The sequence below is a fragment of the Thermobia domestica genome, unplaced genomic scaffold, assembly GCF_964235325.1.
Source record: "Thermobia domestica unplaced genomic scaffold, izTheDome1.hap1.1 HAP1_SCAFFOLD_473, whole genome shotgun sequence".
Taxonomy (NCBI): Eukaryota; Metazoa; Arthropoda; class Insecta; order Zygentoma; family Lepismatidae; genus Thermobia; species Thermobia domestica.
In genome coordinates this window covers 38,396-62,500 of record NW_027656183.1, presented here as the reverse complement: position 1 = coordinate 62,500, position 24,105 = coordinate 38,396, and the positions used below count along the sequence as shown (strand labels likewise).

The following is a 24,105-nucleotide window of genomic DNA, read 5'->3' as shown; positions in this document are numbered from 1 at the left end:
GGTAAACAGAAAACTAGGGAAAAACTAGGAAAATCAAGGGTTAAAACCTAAATACGAATTTTACGTGCGCCCCCTAATTACCCCATTGTAACGATCTGTACTTGCGTTTGTTAAGTAAAGACAAATGTTTGATTGGCGTAAGTTGACTTGCACTCGGACGTATAGGTACGGATTTGTAAACAAAAATTTCTAATTTTTTTGCCCAAATATAGGAGAATTTTAATTTCCCTAATTGGCAACACTGCGCGCAGGCCCGTCCAATTGATGTCAACAGTTATGTATCCATCCGAGGTATCTACCTGGTAAGTCTTAAGGATGTCTTTCTACAACGAAGGAAGCTACAGGGAAAAAAGAAGTAACGGAAATTCGAAATTAGAAAATTCTCGAATTTTTGACTGGGGTGAAATTTGAGAAGGAAATTCGACACCAGAAGAAAAATAAATTAATATGATAAACTATATTCCAGCCATATTTTGCAAGAATAATATCCCGATATCTTAATTATTTGTCCACACAGGAGCGAATTAAACAAGTGACACACCCGTGTGTGCCACTTTGGCCACCGAGTATACATTTGATTACATTTTTTTGACTACTAACTCGTGTTGTTGTAGTTATAGTCTCGACTAATAATATTATCGTTGTAAACAACAACTTTATAAGGAAAATTTTCTCTCCTTTTTACATCTTAGTTCCAACACTGTTGTTGAGAAATGCAGGGTGTTTCGAAATAAATTTTGGGGTTTTAAGTCTTCGTAGTACTTGTTACATGAAAATCTTCATTGTTATGCATGAATATTTCACTTGCGAAATTGGCACGTAAACCGTAGTCTGTAGGCTTTAGACCTGTAGCAACTGCAAACGATAAAGACGTAGTTGCAAGCGTCTCCTTAATATTCTTCACACAGACGGTTGCACTGTACAGATTGTCTTTATTAAAACACAAAAAGCTTTCTGCTGTCTACTCTCCATCTTTGCTATTTGCTCTTTCTAACGGCAGACAGAAGAAACAATGCATGTACTACTATGAGCAAAATAAATGACGCGTCTCTTTATTTTGAAGTTTTTTGAAAATATCTCCGTTTTCTTTATATGTTCGAAATTTCGGAAGGTTTCCCCAGCAGGACAGGTTAATAACAAACCCGTTTTTAATATTTGTGTTAGATATTAGCTTAAAATAAATAAATTAGAAGCAAAAAACATTAAATCGACAGAAATCTCGAGAATTACCAACTCTGCTAAAGTGGGAAATTTTCAAGAACGCGAGGGAATTCTGCAGTTCAACACGAATAGCGACACCTATGTCATTGAGAGAAATGTGAATTAAATCTACAAACGAAAATTTTAACGAAATATTTCTAATATGTCTTATTACATGCGGATATAGTGTACGTCAGTGCCTCGTTACTTCCCGAGGACGCACGAAGTGCAGTCTTTTACAGATTATTCACTGAACATCTAGGAACTTAAAAATGGGGTAAAAAAGCGAGTGTCGTTCACTTTCGTGGTGGTAGGAATATAAAGAACAACGTATGTATTTCACGTTTGTGATCGTACAACTTGTTTATTTTGATCCACGGTGAACTCTCTTCAACTGTTTGAGAGTTGTATGTAGTAGTAGCAGGTCTAGATTGCTCTGATTGCTGTGATTGATCACCGGTTTTTGTGAAAGGGTTTGAGGGTTTATTCCGTAGAGGTTTGCGTCAAGGTATACAAAAACCCTCTGTATACGGAAAAAAAGGGTCATTCTGTAGAGGTTTTTGATGAGCTGAACGCAACTCGAAGTTTGTTTTTCTGTTGTTTACTTTCACTTACTGGTAATTTGCATTTTCGGGAATTTTCTTCTGGGCCGTATAACGTCCTGCAGTTCTAGCTAGAGTTTCCGCCTACGTGGAGTTGCCATTTTTTTTTTTCGTTTTGCGCACATTGACGTAGCCTGTGTTTTGTTTTGTGAATGTAGATGAAGCACGCTGTGAGGAAGTACGGAAAGTAAAATGGCAGTTGCAGCACATGTAAGTAAGATGTACAATTTTTATCTGTATTTATATTCGTGATTTGAAATGTTGCTAATAGTATGTTTTATTCTACTTTATGAGCCATTCTTTTCTGTGGATATATTTAATATATTTCATTAAAATTTCATCACGTGTGCAAAAAGCACTTGTAGGTTGCTGAGTAGGTCATTGTAGGCATTAACTTTTAGAGTGATTTATATTTCTTGATTAAAGAATAATATGCCCCTTGTACTTAGACTGTGCGCGTTTTCGCTTGGTACTCCCTCCCTTATTTTTATTGCATTCTTAAAATGGCCCTTGTACTTAGATGTTTTTCTAGGATTTTTTTAAATATGGTATACGAAGAATAATAATGTGCCCTTGTACGTTGTGTATGAGTATATGTGGGGCATTTGAAACACATATCGCATGTCATGTGCACGTGGATGCTTCTTACTGTTGCACTACGTATAAAAATGATTTTATTTGATGTAAAAGTGGTAATGGAAGACATAAGAAACGCAGATCACGGTGTATTCACACTTCATGTTGGAGTGTGAATACAACATGATCTGGGTTTCTTGCGTGTTCTATTACCACTTGTAAATGTAATAAAATCATTTTTATACGTAGTGCAACAGTAGGAAGTATCCACGCGCACAGAAGATGATGAGGTCCCGTTGTATACTATTACCTTACATGCATTATCTGCAAACTCCAAATGTATGAATCTATACTAAATATTAACGTATAGATAGTGCAAATAGTGGAAATTACCTATGGAAAAAGACGAATTGTTAGACCAATCGTAATGAAAAATCGTCTTTACTGTAGAACAGGTTCAGGAACGTAAGAAAGCAAATAGCTCAGTTAGATAAAACAACGAGTTTGTATACCGAAGGTAGATGGTTCGAATCCCGTGGAAGTACTGTTGTCATTTTTATCACTAATGTTATTTTATTTATTTTTTATTTGGGAAAGAATAAAATTGTAACATATGTGTAAAACTCATGACGATACAAAAAAAAAGAGAAAATATCGTCGCATTTGCATTAGTGTGTCTAATTTTTGTTTGCAAACAGATTCGTAATTATTTCCCCTGTGCTCACTGATGCATAACGAATGTTTTCCAGTAAATGTTAGTTCTAATTTGGAGAATTTTATAGTTTCACAATGTTTCTCACTACATAGTCTTCTATCTACGTGTTTGGATATTTTGATAAGAATTTCCCTATTAAATGTTTAATTTTCTCTATAAATATTTGTCTTAAATTGAAATTGTTTTGAATACTACATAAGCAAAGTTGCCCGAAGGAGGAGAGCTCAAGTAATAGATATTCTACGTAAAAGCAACCTATTGTAGAATGATGATGCTTCTTACCTTCAGCACATAATCTTAACGTTAGAGAGTCAGAGAGAGAAAAATCCTGTTTTTCCTCCCCTATGACCACTCATCTTAAAGCTCTACCTATAATGATTCGTGTCACATAATTTCGGCTCTCCAAAGACATTCATATTTATTATTATTATTATTATTATTATTATTATTATTATTATTATTATTATTATTATTATTATTATTATTATTATTATTATTCCTGAATATGTCACCCTTACATAATGTTGTAACTTTAGACATCTTAGTTTAAACTGCTTTCTTTAAAATAATTTGAGCAACCACGTCACAAAATTTAAAATGTATGAGGGTCACGACGTTTTATTTCCCCTCCTCTCCTTTCAGCACCTTCCAACAGAAGGTATATAATTTCTGAGAAGCAGGGCAGACAAAATGAATAAGAAGTATATTTAGAGCATCCTTTCCTCCTTCGTGAATGTAATATCACGTAGCATTTTTTATGCTACTGAAGACGACCCTAGGCCGTTATGGTTAAGTTACAAAAGAAATACCTAATATATTTATAGCGCCCCTTAACTGTAATATTACCTCTTCTTTATTTGTTCGAGGCTTCCCTACACAACCAAGGGTGACAAAAAGAATAAGAAAAGTGTCTAAAGATTACAAAAGGCTTTATATTTTGTCAGAAGCAAGGCAGTATATACACAACATTGCTTTCATTAACAAGTGTTTCACCCTTGAGTCGCTTATAAAATTATGCAGAATAACTTTTGCCGATCATTGTTCTAGAGGGATTTGTCCAGGATGGTTTGGTGTCGAGCTAATAACGATGAGTATGTTTATTTACATCACTGTTCAAGAAATAGCAAACTTTCTGAAAGGAACTTACTTAGGAAACAGATTTTCCTTCTACTTAGCCAGAGCCTACTCTGAAAAATTGCATCTGGCGTTCTGAGTGAAAGTTCTATGGGACTATTAGAAAAATATATTCCCGTTTCCACGCTGATGGTAATATTTCTTAAACAATTATTGAATTACGTTCGAAGGGTAGGCGTAAATAGCGCCCCCGCAACAATGTGGCGTGGGGACCGCACAAGCTGCAAGGCCAAAAAAATATACAGAAAGTACGCAGGGGCAGAGCAGGCCAAATTTTCACACGGGCAAAGTGACTTTTTGGCGTCCTTCCCCTAGTAGTGGCCTATATTTTATATTTTATCATAGTGTTTTTAATAGTTTAAACCAGGAGCGTCAGTTCAGATTTTGCTTTGGGGGGGGGCAAGACCTCTTGATATAAGTAAAATTTCGCGTTTTTCACTGATTTACTACTATTCTAATTATAAAATCTATATACATATCAAACTCCGGGGGGGCAAATGCCCCTCCCTAAATGACGCCCCTGTTTTAAACCCATTTTCAAAAAGAAATCAATTATCTAGGAAAACTTCACAAAGAATATGGCTCGCTATAAACAATACCAACTCCACCCCCCCTGGTCTAGTGGCTAGCACGCCTGCCTTCTGTGGTACCGGGTCCAATTCCCGGTGGATTACTGTTGAACGATAAAAGTGGTTCGTATTCCACTATAATTAGTATCCACATCTCCCTTGCCCATTAAGGCATAACCGTGGAACGCTAAACTCAAGCAAACAAACAAACAATACTTAATTCCCGGCACTCTTTATTCTACATGCCATCTCTCAATTTTTCGATACAGCCCCCTTAGTACTATGAAACTCTCTTCTTCCATAGTGAAATGGAAAAAGATCATATAATTGCCACTATTTTACAAGAATATAAACCAAAAACGTCAGTAGAAAGCACATTATAAAATATACTTTTTGAGGCTTGTTTTGGTGCCCCTCTTTCTCTGGCGCCCCGGGCAGTCGCCCGGCCCTTAGTCCGCCCTTGAAAGTACGGACGCATAACTAAGGACTGCGGAGGAGAGGTTAACCTTCATGTTATGCCACTGGTTTGACGTGTTTGAAATGTTCAGTAAGTGATCGGTTAGTGAAATAATTTCGACGGTTACTGATGTTTAAAGTTTAGCTAAGACAAAGCTACCTAATCAAATACATTTGATATCGCGGTCACAATTTGATTTTTCCTCACATAAAAAAGATAAAAACAATAGTAATAAAAACCCTTACTCGTACTGGGCTCCTAACTAACAACCTAATTCTTACAGACTAGTTGCTCTGACCAACTGAGTTTCGATTTCTTACGCGAAAGAAGTCTGTTATATTAAGAGGCATGCTTTTTATTATCAAAACTGTTCGAAGTAATACGAACATGGTTTAAGAACAGAGACGGAACTGAATTACCACTCGATTGACCTTGAGGGCAAATCACCAAAGCGTAGCTATAAACGTAAGTTCAGCATGCATTTCTCTGGAGTTGTGTTCAGTATTCCTATCTGCCAGTCATGCTTGTTCGTAGGAGTAATATTTTACAAACCTAACCTTTCGATAGAGCACAATGACAGAGAATCAGAGGAAAGGAATTCTTGCCATTGTGAACGTGGGATACCACCATGTGCAATAAAACTGACGCGTCTCCTTGAAGTGATATTTCATCGAAAATAACTCGTTTTCCTTTATATAGTCTATCCGAAGATTTTGAGGGTTTCAAAATGAGGAAATGTTACTGACAAACAAGAACGCATTTAGGGGTGGGTCCAGGGGGTCCGGACCCCCTCTGAAACCCCAACTTTTCTGTAAATTTAGCCTAATTTTGGGGATTATCTTTTAAAATTTTATTATCATTTATCCTAATATTGAAGTCGGACCCCTCCCGAAATAAATTACTGCATACGTGTCTCTGACAATTTTCAATATATTCGTTAAATAATAAAGTAAAATAACTAAATTAGGAGCAAAAGGCTTTAACACGGGCTAACTTTTGTCCACTGCCAATATTGCTAGAAGGGATATTAATAGCAAAACCTGCTAGTCAATGCTAAACCTTGGAACGTCATCCCGAACAACAAGTCTATTATTGAGAACTACATATGAAACATGTTATTAAAACTTATCCAGCTTTTATCTGGCATGAAATTATTATATACACCAAAATGCACTATCCTAAAATGTGTATCTAAACATTGCTCTACGTATCTACGAAGCAATGAAAATTTTTTATCGAAATATGTGAGCAGGAAACTCTAAAAGCCAGCCATTTTATTTAAATCGTAATAAACCCTGTAACCGTACGTTAACGTGAGGACAAAGCTTGGTCCATTGGTAAAGTGTTTGAAGAATAAAAACTCAATGTTCGTAGGTTCGAATCTATCCAGTCACCACAACATTTTATTCTTATGTGTAACGATGAAATAAGAAAAAAATGTATAACCGTTAAGACAAAACTTCAACCAAGTCTGAAGAGAACAATACTAAAATGGTAACACAATGGCGTCAACCAAAAATTATTTCATGTAGCGTTTGGACGAAATTACAGCTGTTAACAATTGCATAAATAAAAACAGGCTGATAGCTGTAATGCAGTCTAGACTTCTGAATGCATTTACTTCCTGAAAACTTCCGTCTCGTCATTGGTATGCCGTTAATCATTGTAAAACCTTTCAATTGGAAATGAAATGACACAAACTAAAACAGTTTTAAATCAATAAATGTCTATGTGTAAAAGTAGGTGTCTTTTATCTGTAGTTCTGAGTTCCTTTTACTTTGAAGTGACAAATGAGAGAAGAAAGTATGGTGTTCGAAAAAAAATCAGATTTCAGATTTCAACGAATTTACACGTATTATAGCCCCTAACACCGAAAAAGTTATTTTTCGATACATGTCTATCTGTTCGTCCGTCCGTTGGCTACACTTTTCTGTACACTCGCCTAGAGGCCATACCGTTCAACTTATCTGCACCAAATTTTATTTTAAGATTTTCATAGTATTTTCTATAGTTTTTTTATTTCCTTCCTACTCCCAAAACAAGGGTACTTTCCTGTACGATGAAAATAGAAAAAAGATATTTTCTCATAACTGGCTCTAACGATCTTGTTTTCTTTCTTTTTTTATAAATCAATATTTAATTAGCAACCCTATTTTGTGGTATAAAGCATTTATCTGAGAAAAATCTACAACGGGTAGTTTATACTAAGGGGGTGAGTTTTTTCTCAGTGATTTTCTCAAAATGGACTCAAATGTTTTCGTTCATATTTCATAAATAAAGATTTCATTAATAACTTATCAATATGGCAAAACTCGTTAGTCCTGAAAAAATATGCGAGGGGTAGTTTACTCTTGGGGGTGTTTTTCCTCCACGGTTTTCTCAAAAATGAGTCAAGCAATTTTGTTCGTACTCAGAAATAAATATTTCATTAAAAACCTAGTAATACGGAATAACTCGCTTACCCTGAAAGAATCCTTAAGAGATAGTGTATTCGGGGAGTTATTTTTCCCTCACGATTTTCTCAAAAATTACTCGGACAATTTTATTGATAATTCATAAATAAGTATTTCATTAATAACCCTATATTTTAGTAAAAGTCATTTCTATGAAACACAATTACAACGGATAGTTTATTTTTGGGGTCAAGGTTATTTCCCCGACAATTTTCTCGAACGACAGGCGATTTTGTTCAAATTTCGCAAATAAATATTTCATTAATAACCAAAAGTATATCTTAACTCATTGCTCGAAACAATTCACAAGAGGTAGGTTACTCCTGACGTGTTCTTTTTGAACGACTTTCCCAAAGTGACACATTTGATTTTTTTCATATTTCATAAAGAATGATTGCATTAATTGGTCTATTATATGTCTAATGAAAATGTGCTCAAAGTGTGAGTTAGTTTTGTAGTGTGGATTTTCTTCAATCGAAGTTTTTTATTCGATAATCTGACATTCGATGTATTTGAATAATACGATAATTTCATTCGTATTATCCAAATACACACTTCAGTAACAACTGCGGCCTAACACAGTTAAGAAATTGAATTGAAAAAGTTTAGTGCGGTGGCCCTGTAATTGAATATTTTTTTAGAAACTCCCTAGCTTTTTGTGGTAAACTCAGGCTTTTCTTTTTCGAGCGACAAAAGAGAGAAGAAAATATAGTGATTGTGAAAATAATATCAAATTCAGATTTCAACGGATTTACATGTTTCATGGCGTCTACATACCGAAAATGTGACTTTTCGACACCCGTCCTTCCGGTCCGTCCGTTCGGCACACTTTTATATGCACTCGCCTAGAGGCCATACCGTTCAACTTATCTACACCAAATTTTAAACTTAGGGTTTACTTAGTATTCTTACAGGAGCTTTTCCATTTTTTTCCTACCACCTAAAATAAGTGTGGTTTACAAACAGCCGAAAATCGAAAAACGCTATTTTCTAAAAAATGGTTTTAACAATTTTGTTTATTTTTCATTAATCAATATTTAATTAACAACCCTATATTGCAGTATCAGATATTTCTCTTAGAAAAATTTACGAGGGGTAGTTTATTCTTGGAGGTGACTTTTTCTCGACGATTTTCTCAGAAAAGACCCTGGCGAATTTTGTACACACTTCATAAATAAATATTTGACCTTACAACATGGTATAAGTCAATTGACCTGAAAAATATATGAATAGTAGTTTATTCTTGGACTTGAATTTATTCCCAGTGAGTTTCTCAAACACGACCAGTTGGCAACCCTGTATCTCGACAACGAAGCTGAATTCGAAAACTGCAAGAGGACCATTTGTCTCCTTTTGATGTCACGAATCACCTCCCGAAGTTTGTGGACATCTTTCAGGTTCACCCTTAATGAAGCTTCTTTTCGAAAAGTTAACTATTAACTTTAGGCATTGTTTATCTTTTTTTAAATCACAAATGTCGTTATTAATTTTAAGGCAGAGAACTACTTCTGAGAGAATAGATCTTTAAAAATAATTTTAAAACTTAGACTTTTGTTTTCGAGACATTCCAGACAAGACGAGACATTTTACAAGCTATCTCGTGTCCAAAACATTTGCCTCGTATTATCTTGGATGTCACAAAGCGCGTCTTGTCTCTTTCTCGAGACATGTCTTATTTCGTGCGCATTCGTTAACACTTGGAAAGGATTATCTTTCTACTCAAAGCATTGTTTTTATAATGGTTGCATATTTATGATAATTGCTGTCCACATAAATTACAGTCCTTTCAGCTGAATTAATTTTTATTATTATTATTATTGAAATTGCAATATCTAGTTTAACGTTGGACGATTATGCACCTACGCTAAGGGAGAATGATGATGAATGAAATAGTGAAATGAAGAAAGTGGGAGGAAAATGGAAAATTCCAAGAAAACCCATACCCATGCACACGGTATTTGTCCACCTCAAATTTCACTTGGCACGAAGTGGAATCGAGCCACGGACCCCCTGCACCAAAGGTCCCTGCAATGCTTTATTATTATTATTATTATTATTATTATTATTATTATTATTATTATTATTATTATTATTATTATTATTAATAATAATAATAATAATAATAATAATAATAATAATAATAATAATAATAATAATAATAATAATAATTGAAGCGAGCTTAACGAGTTTCAACCGTACGACTCAACCAACGTTTGGGTGCCTGTTCGTTCGTCTGCTCCTCTCATAAAAGACATTTCATTTTAATGAAACTAGTAAGTGCCTTCTTTTAGCTCTGCGAAGTAACTATTGCTTGGAATATGAATCTGCAAAACATAAGAGGTAAAATTAACCAAATGGTGCAAGTTTCCACTTATATATACAAAACAATTTTGCAATATCAACTACGTGAATCTTGTCCCATAAAGAAGCCGAAACCCCTACACCGAAGAGCCCTCCGAGATTTGATCATTGTCCACACGGACTGAAATTGTCATTTGAAGCCAAGACTTTAATATGAGGCCAATAATTTCTTTAAAATAGACGGAAAATTCGGAAGTTATAAGCATTTTCATATTTTTGCCTTTTCCCATAAGGGAGCCGTAGCCCCCTATACTGAAGAGCCCCCCCCCCCCGGAGATTTGATCATTGTCCACTCGGACTGAATTTGTCATTTGGAACCAACACTTTAATACGAAGCAAAATATTTCTTTAAAATAGACGAAAAATTCGAAAGTTATAAACATGTTAATAATTTTGCTTTTTCTCATAAGGGGGCCGTATTAGCCTACACTGAAGAGCCCCACGAGATTTGATCATTGACCACTTGGACTGAAATTCTCATTTGAAACCAAAACTTTAATATGAAGCCAAAAATTAAACTTTTACATCAATTTAAACTGACTGGGTTCCGGTTCCCCCCACTATTGTTTAGTTTAGTTAAGTGGTAATTGTGACAACTTCACATCATCAAAAGAATGTTTCACTTCCCCTCCTCTCCCCCAGGAGTACGTGCTGGATCCACCACTGGAATCAATATACACTCTTCCTATTCTTTTTGTCTCCCTTGATTGTGTAGGGGCTCCCTCGTACAAATAAAGAAGCGGTAATATTACAATCAAGGGGCGCTATATATTAGGTATTTTTTTAGTTACCTACCCCTAACCGCACAGGGCCATCTTTCGTAGAATAAAAAATATTACGTGATATTCCAATCATGAAAGGGGAGAGGATGCTGTAAATATATTTCTTATTCATTTTGTCTGTCCTGCTTATCAAAAATTACTTTCTGTTGGAAGGATACTGAAATGAGAGGGGCAAAATAAAAAGTCGTACCCCCTCCTACATGGTTGCTCAAATAAGTACTAAAGAAAGCATTTTAAACTAAGATATTTAAGATTTAAACTAGGAAACTAAGATATCCTTACATTATGTAAGGATGGCATATTCAGGATTATTATTTCTGTTATTATTATTATTATTATTATTATTATTATTATTATTATTATTTGAATGTTTTTGGAGCACCGAAATTTTGTGAGACGAACAATGATATGTAGAGGTTTAAGATGGGTGGTCATAGAGGAGGAAAAACCAGGATTTTTCTCTGTCTGACTCTGTAACGTAAAGATTATGTGCTGAAGGTAAGAAGGATCATCATTCTACAATAGGTTGCTTTTACGTAGAATATCAATTACTTGAGTTCTCCTCCTTCGGTCTACTTACCTTATGTAGTAAATTCAAAACAATTTCAATTCAATACAATACATTGTAAAACTTTTCAGTAATTAAACATCTAGGGAAAATTAAACATTTAATAGGGACATCTGTTATCAAAATATCCAAACACGTAGATAGAAGACTATCTAGTGAGAAATATTGTGAAACTTTATAAAATTCTCCTAATTAGAATTAACATTTACTGGGAAAAATTCGTTATGCGCCAGCGAGCATATGGTGAGCACTGAGCACAGGGGAAATAATTACGAAACTGTTTGCAAACAAAATTAGGGACGCTAATGCAAGTGCGACAACGGCATTTTTTTTTTTTTTTGGTATCGTCATGAGTTTTACACATACGTTACAATTTGATTCTTTCCCACATAAAAAAACAAATAAAATAACCGTAGTGTAGTGTAGTGATAAAAGTGACAACGACACTTCCATGGGATCGAACCCGCTGCCTTCAGCATAGAGACTCGTTGCTTTAACTAACTGAGCTATTTGTTTTTTTTTACGTGAACTGAGCCTGTTCCGGTAAAGACGATATTTCATTAAGATCGTCCTACCAATTCGTCCTTTTCCATAGATAATTTCCACTATTTGCTCTATCTTTATGTTAATACTTAGCATATATTCATATATTTGGAGTTTGCAGATAATGCATATAATAAGACATACTAGAAATATTCGTTAAAAGTTTAGTTTGTAGATTTAATCCACATTTCTCTCAATGACATAGATGTCGCTGCTTCGTGTTGAAATGCAGAATTCCCTCGTATTCTTGAAAATTTCCCACTTTAGCAGAGTTGGTAATTCTCGAGATTTCTGTCGATTTAATGTTTTTGCTTCTAATTTATTTATTTTAAGCTAATATCTAACACAAATATTAAAAACGGGTTTGTTATTAACCTGTCCTGCTGGGGAAACCTTCCGAAATTTCGAACATATAAAGAAAACGGAGATATTTTCAAAAAACTTCAAAATAAAGAGACGCGTCATTTATTTTGCTCATGGTAGTACATGCGTGCGTACAAAACTGTTTGAGTTGCTCTTTCATTTGATATCATATTTATAATTGTAAATTAATTGTAATAGATACTACAAAGTTTCAAAACCCTAATATTAATTTTGAAACACCCTGCATTACTTCAAATTGAGTCATCCTATATTCATGTCTTTTATATACATATCATCAGGGCCGGTCCTAGTCAATTTGTCGCCTCATGCAATGGCATAATTTGCCGCCTCCTCCTTTCTCCAGAAAGAACAAATCTTAAAAGTCATGATTTTAAGTATGCTACTCCAGCATGAACAACAAAGGTGAGGGTAAGTGCAGTCGCACTCAGAAAGGCTTAAATACTTACTAAAAATGCAATTCCGTTGTGTGTGTTTTTTTATTTAAATATTAATCTATTATGTTAGTGAAAGATAAAACAAACACACCTGTAGAGGAAAGATGGTGATTATTTTTATAGAATTCACTATCGAGCTTCAATATCAATGTATCAGTTTGCAATTCCAGTGCAACTAACTCTTTTATCTTTATTTTTGATTTTTCTTCTACATCTTCTAACATTTTTTTTTTTAAAAAAAACTTGTTTCTATCTTCAATGAGAAGGAACTTGTTTCTGACAAAAACAAGACTAGTTTCATATCGAAACTGTGATAACTTACTAAATGGAACAGCTATTTACTACTATTCGAGAATTGAACTCTTGCATTTGACAACAATCAAGCAATTTGTGCTCGGATTTATTCGACCATTTGCTTTAGCATTGTCCATGTGGCCTTAAATTAATGCAACCTAAACATAATTTCTGAATGTAGTATTCAAATAGAGGGTCACCTTAGTAAATGTAACTACCATCATCATGAAGTCTGTTTCCAACAAGAAATATTTAATTTAAATAATATACTCATTACAGATTTTGCCGGACAATCCAAGCTTGCCGCTCCACGCAAATGCACGTGTTGCATATATGGTAGAGCCGGCTCTGCGTATCATATATATCTAGTCGACAAATTATTTATATATGACATTTAGAAAAATACTATTAGGAAAATTAGTGTTAGTTTTTACCTTTAGACAAGTTATTGGATACTGTTCGTGACATTATTTTTGTACTTATTAAAGGCCTGCTTTCACGAAAAAACAAAATTTCATTTCTAATTTTATTTCTTAGTTGATATTGATGAAAACTGCTGAAACCCGAATTGTTAATAGGTATGGTATTCATGTAAATTGTAAAATATTTGTAGCGTATCAGTATCTATTGTATATTTAATGTTGCATTTTAAGGTAATTACACCTACATAAAAATATTTCATACTTAAATAGACGTAAGACGTATTACAAATGACTATTTGAATAAAAACGAAATTTAGAAAAAAAACGAGAGGCAATGTTTTTTTCTTAAAAAACGTAAATTTCTGAAAAGATACGAACCGTTTTTTTTTCTATTTACAACACTAAACGGGACGTATAATATTGCACTCTTAGTACGTCCGCCTTACTCCCGCGATAACTCTTGGACAAATGCCAAATTTTTATATTGTGTTTTTGCGATAGATATATGGAGCGATTATGTTATCTCGTCCGAATTCGTTAATGGAGACGATTGATCAATCGGACGTGGTAAAAATCAACCATTTCCGGTTTTAACGTTGCCATTATAGAGCGGAAGCCGTAATAGACAGCGAGAAGGGGTTTTCTCAAATAGATTAAGCGTTCCAAGAATAACTTCCATGTTCATCCTTAATATTGTATTAAAACCGGAAGTGGTACAAATCCAGTACGACATCCGGTTTCAACATTAGTAGATATACATAGAGGAAAATTGATAAGAGAGCGAGAAAGGATTTCCTTATAATCGCCTTAGCGTTTTAAGAATAGTTTGTATATTTTCTCTTAACACTTTATTCAAATCGGTTGTGGCAGAAATCAACCATTTCCGGTTTCATTGTTGATCGCCATAGAATAAAAACGGTAACAGATAGCGAAAAGTGTTTTTGTAATCGATTTAGAATTTCAAATATATGTACTCTCTCCTCTCTTAACCCTCTATTCAAACCAGAAATGGCATAAATCAACTACTTCCGGTTTAAACGTTGATTACTATAAGGTAAAAGCGGTAATAGGTAGGGAGAAGCTGTTTTCTATAATCAAGTGTGTCGCAGGAATAATATTCCATCTCGACTCTAATCTCTTTACTAAAACCAAACGTGATATACATCTACTATTTTTGGTTTCCATACTAATTTGAAAAAAAAAAAAACATTGGCGCGCTTCTCATTATTGTCTTTACCAGAATTATGTATTATTATTATTATTATTATTATTATTATTATTATTATTATTATTATTATTATTATTATTATTATTATTATTAATTCATTAAGGAAAGAAGTAAAAGACGGAAATATGTGGTTGACAAAGCCAAACATATATTGATGGGATTCTTTGTGGCTAAATGCTTAGAACTTTGCTGCCCTTGCAGGAGCCGAGTTCGATTTCCGGTGGCAAGTACTGTCGTTTGTAGATCTACGTCCCATGTAGCCTAGTAGCGTAGGTATTGAAATGAAGTTGAACTCTACGTAATAAAAATATATAAACAAAAATATTGATAAGTTGAAGAGTATTACCTGCGTCTAACAAAAGAATATAAATTGAAAAATTAATTACAAAGTTTATGTTGACTTTGGAGCTGCAACACCTCAAAAAAGTATGGAAATAATATGTATATATAGTCCTAATGACAGGATTGCCCTAATGCAAATCCTCCTCTATGGCAAGCCTTTTGGCAGAAAGAGAGCCATCCCGCGAATCCTCAGGACCCTCATTCAAGCTGGTTCAGTCCAACTGTCATCTGGGGAACCTAAAATATCCCCCTTATCTCGAACCATTGATGGCCATATGTGTGTTTCTGCGTGTTCCGTGTATTTTTATGTGTCCTGGCAACACCATTCATAACTTGGGCAATAAAAGGGGGGAAACAGAAAAGAACAAGAAGCCTCGTTTCTGTTGTCGGTTGCCTGTCGTTTCACAAGCAGTGACGCAACTAAGTCACGTCACTCAGTGACTGCGAGCGAAGGCGACCTAAGGTTGGTGAATCGTTGCTGTCCTGTTAAGTTTCTGAGGTATTTTTTTATGATCTTCAGTTTGTTAAAACTCCTTTCCTTGCTTTATAGTGAAAATAAAGGTTTGCCTAGTTTTGCGCCCCCCAATGCGGCGCCCGAGGCACAAGCACCGTTTGACCTTTCTTAGTTACGTCACTGTTTACAATATATTCACAGTTATGCACTTGCTTTTTGCTGAAATATAATAATTCATTAAATAATATCACTCACTGAAAGTGAGTGACAGAATAAATTATTCCTGTGAGTTGAATATAGATCATCAAGAAAGGTGTTATTATTTTAAAATATCGAATGAATGATGTTACCATATGTTTTGGAGATAAACTGGTATATTTGGAGTTTTTAACAATTTCTCGAGCCACAGATAATGTTAATCCGAGACGTCTTGGAGCCTTAGGTGTGGATAATAATAATCCAGAGTAAATCAGCCTGAATTGCATACGAGGCAAGAGTTGGTACTGTCTCGTCTCAAACAAGTTGAGTGAAAATTATGTCTGATCTCGGAAAGAAACTATATCTCTTTCTATTTGTGGAATTCTCTTTCGTCATGAAATTGTGCTTTATCTAGCCTCGTTAGCAACACTAAGCTTAGCACAAAATAGAATCCAATACAAAAGTTGCTTCTAATGCAATATATCACTGGATTCCTTAAGTCGTAGAAGTTGTTAGTTAGGTACCTGTATTTACCTAACCTGACCTAAATACAGGGTCAGCACAACGTTATCCTGTATTTAGAAAACTGATTAAATGTTTGTTTCACGTTCCACACTTATACCATATAAGCAAAAGAAGACGAATAAATCAATGATTATGACAAAATTACGGGAATGAGAATGTCAGTAGAAAGAAAAGAACATGGAGAAAACCCCAAAGACAATGTTGACCACCACAAACTCACATACCTTGGGATCGAATCAGGAATCCCTTATATTCATGGACTTCTAATCATAGTCCTTATATTCAGTCCTGAAATCACTCGTATATCAAAGGGTCAATGTGGCACCCATTCTGTATTTAGGATAAAGAATATTCTCCCTTTCCCATCTAACTAACTAACTAAATAAACTAACTCTATGGCCTATGGAACCCGGAGGTTCAGTGCCGCGTTCACAAAAGCTCTCCACTGACTTCTATCCTTAGCTAATTGCATCCAGTTTCTACTTTGTATTCCTATCTCTGCGAGATCCATCTTAATATTGTCCTCCCATCTGCGCCTAGGTCTTCCTAATGGTCGTTTTCCTATGGGTCTACCAGTCAAGACTTTGAAAGCGTTTCTACTTTCTTCCATTCTAGCTACATGACCTGCCCACCTAAGCCTCCTAGACTTGACGACCCTAACAATGTTGGGTAAACCGTATAAACTATGTAGTTCCTCGTTATGAAGCTTCCGCCATTCCCCATTCTCGTTCCTCTTGGGTCCGAATATTCTTCTCAGGATCCTGTTCTCAAATACTTTCAGTTTATGTTTTTCCCTCAGAGTAAGCGACCATGTTTTACAACCATACAGAACAACAGGCATGATTATCGTTGTATATATTTTAAGCTTCAAATTCCTCGACAGAATTCGCGACGACAAGAGATTTTGAACCGAATAGTAACACGAATTCCCTGCTTTTAGTCGACATTTAATTTCTTCGTGAATATGATTTTCGTCTGTTAATATTGATCCTAAATATTTGAAAGTATCTACTTTATCAAAAGCATTATTTAATATTTTAACGCCTCCACAATTTGCCGTATTACGGTCCCGACGCACTTCCATGTATTTAGTTTTTTCTGCATTTACTTCTAAACCCATGTCCCTGCAAGCGTTTAATAAGATCTCTGCATTTATTTCTACTGTTCTCCTATCATCCCCTATTAAATTTACATCATCAGCATATGCCATAACCTGGTGAATGCCGTTCAACTCTAGGCCCTGGTTGCTATCTTTGATTTTCCTTATGGCGTATTCCAGCACAAAGTTAAATAATAATGGCGACAACCCATCTCCTTGTTTCAGGCCATTTTCGACGTGGAAGCTCGTGGACAAAAATTTTCCTACCCGGACTTTACTTTGGGATTCACTTAAACATATTCTAATTAATCTATTCCCTTTCCCATCTACAATAATTTTAACTCGTGTTACAGAATGTTTTGGTTTCCTTTCTTTGTCCGCCATTTTCAAAGTATCTAGGTGTTCTTTCTTACGGAATTTGGTTTATCGTATTCCTTCATATATTCACATTATTTCTTCGTGTGCCCAGCCGTTTGGGACACAAAATATCTAAAGTACAACCTGATGGATCACCATTAATTTTGGCCACGATGTAGAGGGAACTGTTAGGAATCAAGGTCAATTTTGACCAGGATGTAGAGAGTTAGAAGTTAGGAATCAACAGCAATTTTCACAAGGATGTCAGTCAGAAGTTAGGAATGAACATCAATTTTGGCCAGGATTTAGGAAGTCAGAAGTTTGGAACCAACAGCAATATTGACCAGGATATAGTGTCAAAAGTTAAGAATCAACATCAATTTTGACCAGAATGTAGAGAGTTAGAAGTTAGGAATCAACAGCAATTTTCACAAGGATGTCAGTCAGAAGTTAGGAATGAACATCAATTTTGGCCAGGATTTAGGAAGTCAGAAGTTTGGAACCAACAGCAATATTGACCAGGATATAGTGTCAAAAGTTAAGAATCAACATCAATTTTGACCAGAATGTAGAGGGTTATAAGTTAGGAATCAACATCAACTTCGGTCAGAATGTAAAGGAACAAAACTTAGGGATCCATATTCAAACTAAAGGTAGTAGAAATAACTATTTCGGGTTTTAGTGTTAATCACTGTAAGGTAGAAACGGTAAAAGATACCTAGATACGGTTTCCTGTTATAGTTAAGCGTCCCAAGAACAGATTTCGTCTCTATTCTGAACTATATACTAAAATCAAAAGTGATAGAGATCCAGTATAGCTTTCGATTTCATCATTGAGCTACATAGAGCAAAAGAGATAACAGATAGGAAGAAGCGTCTTTTTATTGGAATCGTTTTAACTTTTTTTCTTTGGAATAAGTACCATAAGAGGCTCTCCTAATCCTCTACTCAAACTAGAGGTAACAGAGAGTTACTCCTTCCGGTTTTAACGTTGATCCCTATAAAGTAAACATAGTAATAGATACCGAGAAGTGATTCTCCGTCATCAATTAAAAGTCGCAGGAATATATCCCACCTCCACTCTGATCTCACTACTAAAACCAGAAGTGGTAGAAATCTACTACAGTTCTAGTTTCAACATTAATTGAGGAAATATCACGCCATAGAAACCTGCTAATTGTTTTATTTTTTTCCAGGTGGTAATCCCACCTTCTACAGTCATCATACCCCCTTTTTTTGTCTATTATTGCAGTACATTGGCATTTCGGAATGACGTAGACGAAATGAACCAGCCTATACATTTATAACCGTTTATTAGTTAATGATTTTTGTTTGCTATTGGTATCTGGAAAAAGACAGACATTTTGTGATACATTTCCCGGTGCCTTTTGTAGAATCGTCTGATAGCCCGTTCAATACCACTCTCATAAATAATAAATTGCCGCAGTTCAAAAGAACAAAAGATAGTAGTATAAGCCATATTTGCAAAGATCATTTTGTCACTATGCAAGAACGTGTGTGTAAAAGTTAATTAGAGACAATATTTCTTCCGGTGGACATTCGTTGCTATGATACTTGCTCATTAATAATTTCGTATTGTCAATGCTAATTATATATTAATATCAACAGGAATGTCTATTATATTTGGTCAGTTCTTGCTATTGATCATAAGAATTGTACACAACGACTTGTGCATTGAACATGTGTTCACCTTGTTTGATCACTGGCTCCTGCATACGGGAAACGTACTTCCCGTCAGCGCAAATCATGTATTTTCTCTCAACAATTGCTTATTGAATATGAAGATTTTACTTCCGTCAGAATTTCAAGGTATTTATACTAAATCATTTTATGATCGTATGGCTATTTAGATACATACATGCCTTTGTCACGGTAGAGCCGGGTTCGATTACCGGTGTTGGCTCATCTGGTTCGGATCCCACGTTAAGCTTAGGTTCACAATCCATATAGCCTCATCGTCAAAAGGAATTTAATCCAATCCAATTGTGTTTATTAATACTGTATTTTGAGACAATTTAACATTCTAATTGGATTACATAATTCACAATTCCTGATACAATTTGACACATTAATGTATCAAAGAAAACTACCTTACACTCTTATCTATCTGACATGAATAGTTCCATTGTGCAGGTTTTACCTACTTGATATGTAACATTTGAATCTTATGTTATTATTAAGATGTAAACTTCTAAAATCAATCTTCTAACGACAACACCGAAATTTTAGACAAATATTGGCAAAACAGATTGTCATTGTTACAGTCTTATAAAGCAATTTAAGGAAATAACTTTTTTCACACATTGTGTAATAAATATAACGTACAGCATGGCAACTTGAGAATGCGTACGTATCAAACAATATAAAACTAATTAAGATACGACAATAAGGAAACCAAAAGCATCTGTCAGAGGCAGAACAATTGGATTATATTGCCATAAAAATGTCTAAACTTGGTGAGGAGAGCATTATGACCCTGACAGCAGGAAACGACATGTTTGTAGCCATTATAATGAAGCCCCAAAGCAGAACATGCCGTGTTCTGTGATGTGATCGCAGAATATTTGCCGTGTCTGTGCAGAAAAATTGCCAGAGGAAAAAAAAAAGCCAACAGAAAAGTATAAAAAAAATGCCTGCTATGTACAGATGTCTTAAATGCACGGACGACTCGCATAAATATAGTTTGAACTGTCTTATACGTCGCGTAAAGCGTATTATTAACAATCACAAGTGTTTCTTATGCAAACTTTTTTTGAACAATTCCTGCAGAAAATGTTTGGCAAAAGCTCATCGCAGAAAGACAAAGAAAGTTCTGCCATCAGGTAATGAAGTAAGAGTTTCCTTATAAATTTCCCACTAATTATTCTTCAAATTTGTAAGTATTTATGAATGATAGTAACCTGACGTTTTACTTTATTGTTTAGAGCAGTTGGTCATTACCGATTATATATAAGATATGGATCATAGAATGATGTGTAATACAAACTACATAACCTAACATTATCAATCGTATCTCTACAGTTGGAAACATTAACCATTATCCAATAGAAAAACCTACCCTTTCAGAACGTGTAGATGTTTACAGGAATAAAGGAAAACCACGAATTCCAATGGAAAATTCTACCATGTGTCAACAGTACAAAGTTATCAAATACATTTAATTCTCATTTCAGGGATCTTTTTTTTTTTCTTTCTGCTTATTTTCAGTTTATTGAACATATTTGTATAGTATTTATGAAAGTATAGTATTTGTATAGTATTTATGAATGTCCAGTTTAGAAAGGGAATGTTATTGTTGACCTTGAAACAAACATGGTACTCGCTTCTATTGTGTTTCCATTTTTAAGGATTACTTCTAATACGTATTCTCATAAGGTTTAGGAGTTTCCTGTTTCAATGTTGAATAACACAAGAAACTTTAATAAATAACAAGCTACTTACGCGAAGAAAATCAATGTCAGCGGTATTTGCATCAATAAAATTTTGATTAGTCGATACAATAACCAGTTCTGTAGCAAAATTTGCCAAACAGAAAACTGGTTAAAATGGATATAAGATCGGGTCATTTTAGGCGATGGGGAGGACACTAAATTATGAGATAGTGATAGTTAATAGTATCTCTACTTAACATGTATGTTTATAGAAAACTTATCACTATACATATCTCCAAACGATATAAAGAGTAATGCTTGAATACAACGTACCTGATCTTGCTTCAAAATAGCATTGAATTCAGTTCTGCTTTGCGAATATTCTGAAGAAAAGGAAAGGAAACATAAATGTAATGTTTAAATTTACACATACGCAAATACAATTAGCTGTAAGTTAACATCCAATAGATATAACAGACAGAGTCATAAGTATTCGACCATCACTTTCAACATATCTACTGCAAATTTAAAAGCTTTCTTGTACTAGGATCCTCCACTATTTTCTCAATTTTGACGTAGCAACTAACTTTGTTAAATTAATTATAATTTCTTGCAATGTTTAATCAGTTTTCCCTTTCCTAACAATGCTTCTGGTATTTTTTATGATGTTGTGATAAATATTCCTCCTTGGTTCTTCGTTCTACCTAGTTTATTTTTCCCTTTCTTCCTCAAAAAAACTGTTCTAACTTTTCCAGCTTTTGTCATCTAATCAAGTGCTTGATGAGTCTTTCTTCGTGATCCTCTTGTTTCACCCATAAAATATGTTTTTATTATTTTTTGCGGTATTCCTATGTTTACTTGTACAGTGATATCTTACAATACGAATCGAACCCGTAAGAGAACCATGATAGAGTTTTATGTTCCCTTTCAAATAATAGAAACTAAATAAATCTATTTCTGGTTCTCACGAGCTCGAATTTCGAAATGATTTTAACAGCAAAATACACTGGATTTTAAGGTGAAATATTAACATACGACCCTAATAATACTTTAATAAAAATGAACTTTTTAGGATCTTTGGTGAATATATTAATACATGTTGTGCATATGTATAATACACAACAGATACCAAAATATAAAATTAGCAACGAAAATCTCAAGAAATGCTTTCACTACAGCTTACGAGATCGAACTGAAATGACGCAGTACAGGTTTCATGCGTATATATAAGTTACAATAATAATATCTAAGTGGTGCACCAAGATCTATTGTGTCAATATACCTTATTAGTGTTGTGCTCTGCCGATAAATAAATAATATTCATCCATAAGATGTGTTGGAGATTTCATCTTTCCAGTCCGGTGAGTAAACCCAACTGTGAAATTTACTTGCTATTTCTTTCAGGATGGAGCCGAGAGGTTGCACGTATACATGTAGAACTGCTGACACTTTCCCAGTTGGGGCTAGGGAAAGGAACGCCCCAAAATGAACCGTAATCGTCCTCTAGTTATGAATGTAAAGGGGGGTTAAATTATTGCACCACTTTAAATTATTGTGCTGAGGCTGTGATGTATTGTTCTTTCTATTTTCTAAATTTGAATCCCACACCTCTACCTCCTTTACTATTAGCTTCCAAATATTATAACTAGAGTTGTTCGTCTCACAAGGAAGGGTCACGCAGTGGCTCCGCTGAGATCCGAACGAGTCAATTGTGTTTGCATTTGAAATGCTATAACTAGATGAATCCCAAAGTTATACGTGCCACCGGGAGAAATATCGTGAGTTACAACATATTTTGTAATGTAAGAACTACAAAAAAATTACATGGCAGAATAGTTTGAACCGAGTCATTTGTTCGGAAACGGTTGGGTAAGTGGAAAACTCGGCCAACACGTATCCCATCATTTTCAACGACAAACTTTTTGGGGTAAAAAACTTTGTCCCAGGGTCCCCCACAGGGTCCCAGACGGGGTCCAACTCAAAATTTTCAAATGGCAAGGGGGGTTAAGTGGCACAGCATTTGAAAGCTGTTGTAAAATGAAAGAAAATGCAGCAGGTCTCGACTCTCTACAACAACCCTGTGAAAACTTTTTTTTTTATTTATTTTTTTTATTATGAGTAGGAAGTCATAGTTGTGTGTTCATCGCATATTCGTTATATTCAAGTAAATAATGCCGAGAGAACCGTGACGAACGTGCATTAAGAAGAAACCATATAGACCTATGTGTTGTTACCGAATGAAATAATAGTTGAAGTGAATCGAAATACAATTGTTGTTTAGTCTTCCTAGTATTTATAAGTACATAATAGAGAAAAATAGAGATTTAGATTTGTACTGTTATGAATGACAAGTTTTAAGCACCTTGGATTCAAGGTGGCCATATTTTTCAATTAAGCTTTTATTTACATTTTGACCCTCCACAATTTTGAACAAGGTTGTCGTAGAAAGTCAAGACTTGCTCCATCTACTTTCATTTAACAAGATCTTGCAAACGATGAGCTTCTTAACCTCTCTTGCCATTTGAAACTTTTTAGTTGGACCCCATCTGGGACCCTGTGGGGACCCTGGGACAAGACGTTTTCACTTAAATTGTTGTACTTTCAACATAATGCCAGACTTCCTTCCTATTTTTAAGTCTCACCATTTCCGATTTATAGGGTTGACCATGGACTTTTCAATTAAGTTTTTGTTTACATTTTGACCCTCCGTCATTTTGCACAGAGTTGTTGTAGAGAGTCGAGACTTGCTGCATTTTCTTTCATTTTACAACAGCTTTCAAATGATGTGCCACTTAACCCCCTTTGCCATTTGAAAATTTTGAGTTGGACCCCGTCTGGGACCCTGCGGGGAACCCTGGGACAAAGTTTTTTTACCCCAAAAAGTTTGTCGTTGAAAATGATGGGATACGTGTTGGCCGAGTTTTCCACTTACCCAACCGTTTCCGAACAAATGACTCGGTTCAAACTATTCTGCCATGTAATATTTTGTAGTTCTTACATTACAAAATATGTTGTA

General features: G+C 34.9%; 1 protein-coding gene across 1 annotated transcript in view; it reads right to left on the bottom strand.

Moving 5' to 3' along the window:
* The window catches only part of LOC145676916 (lysosomal alpha-glucosidase-like), a gene marked incomplete at its 3' end in the record, with an annotated part of 136,353 nt that overhangs the window by 80,940 nt on the left and 31,308 nt on the right, over positions 1-24,105 (bottom strand). The window contains 1 exon segment of the mRNA XM_081747690.1: positions 21,423-21,472. Within this exon segment, the coding sequence (XP_081603816.1) occupies positions 21,423-21,472 (50 nt within the window).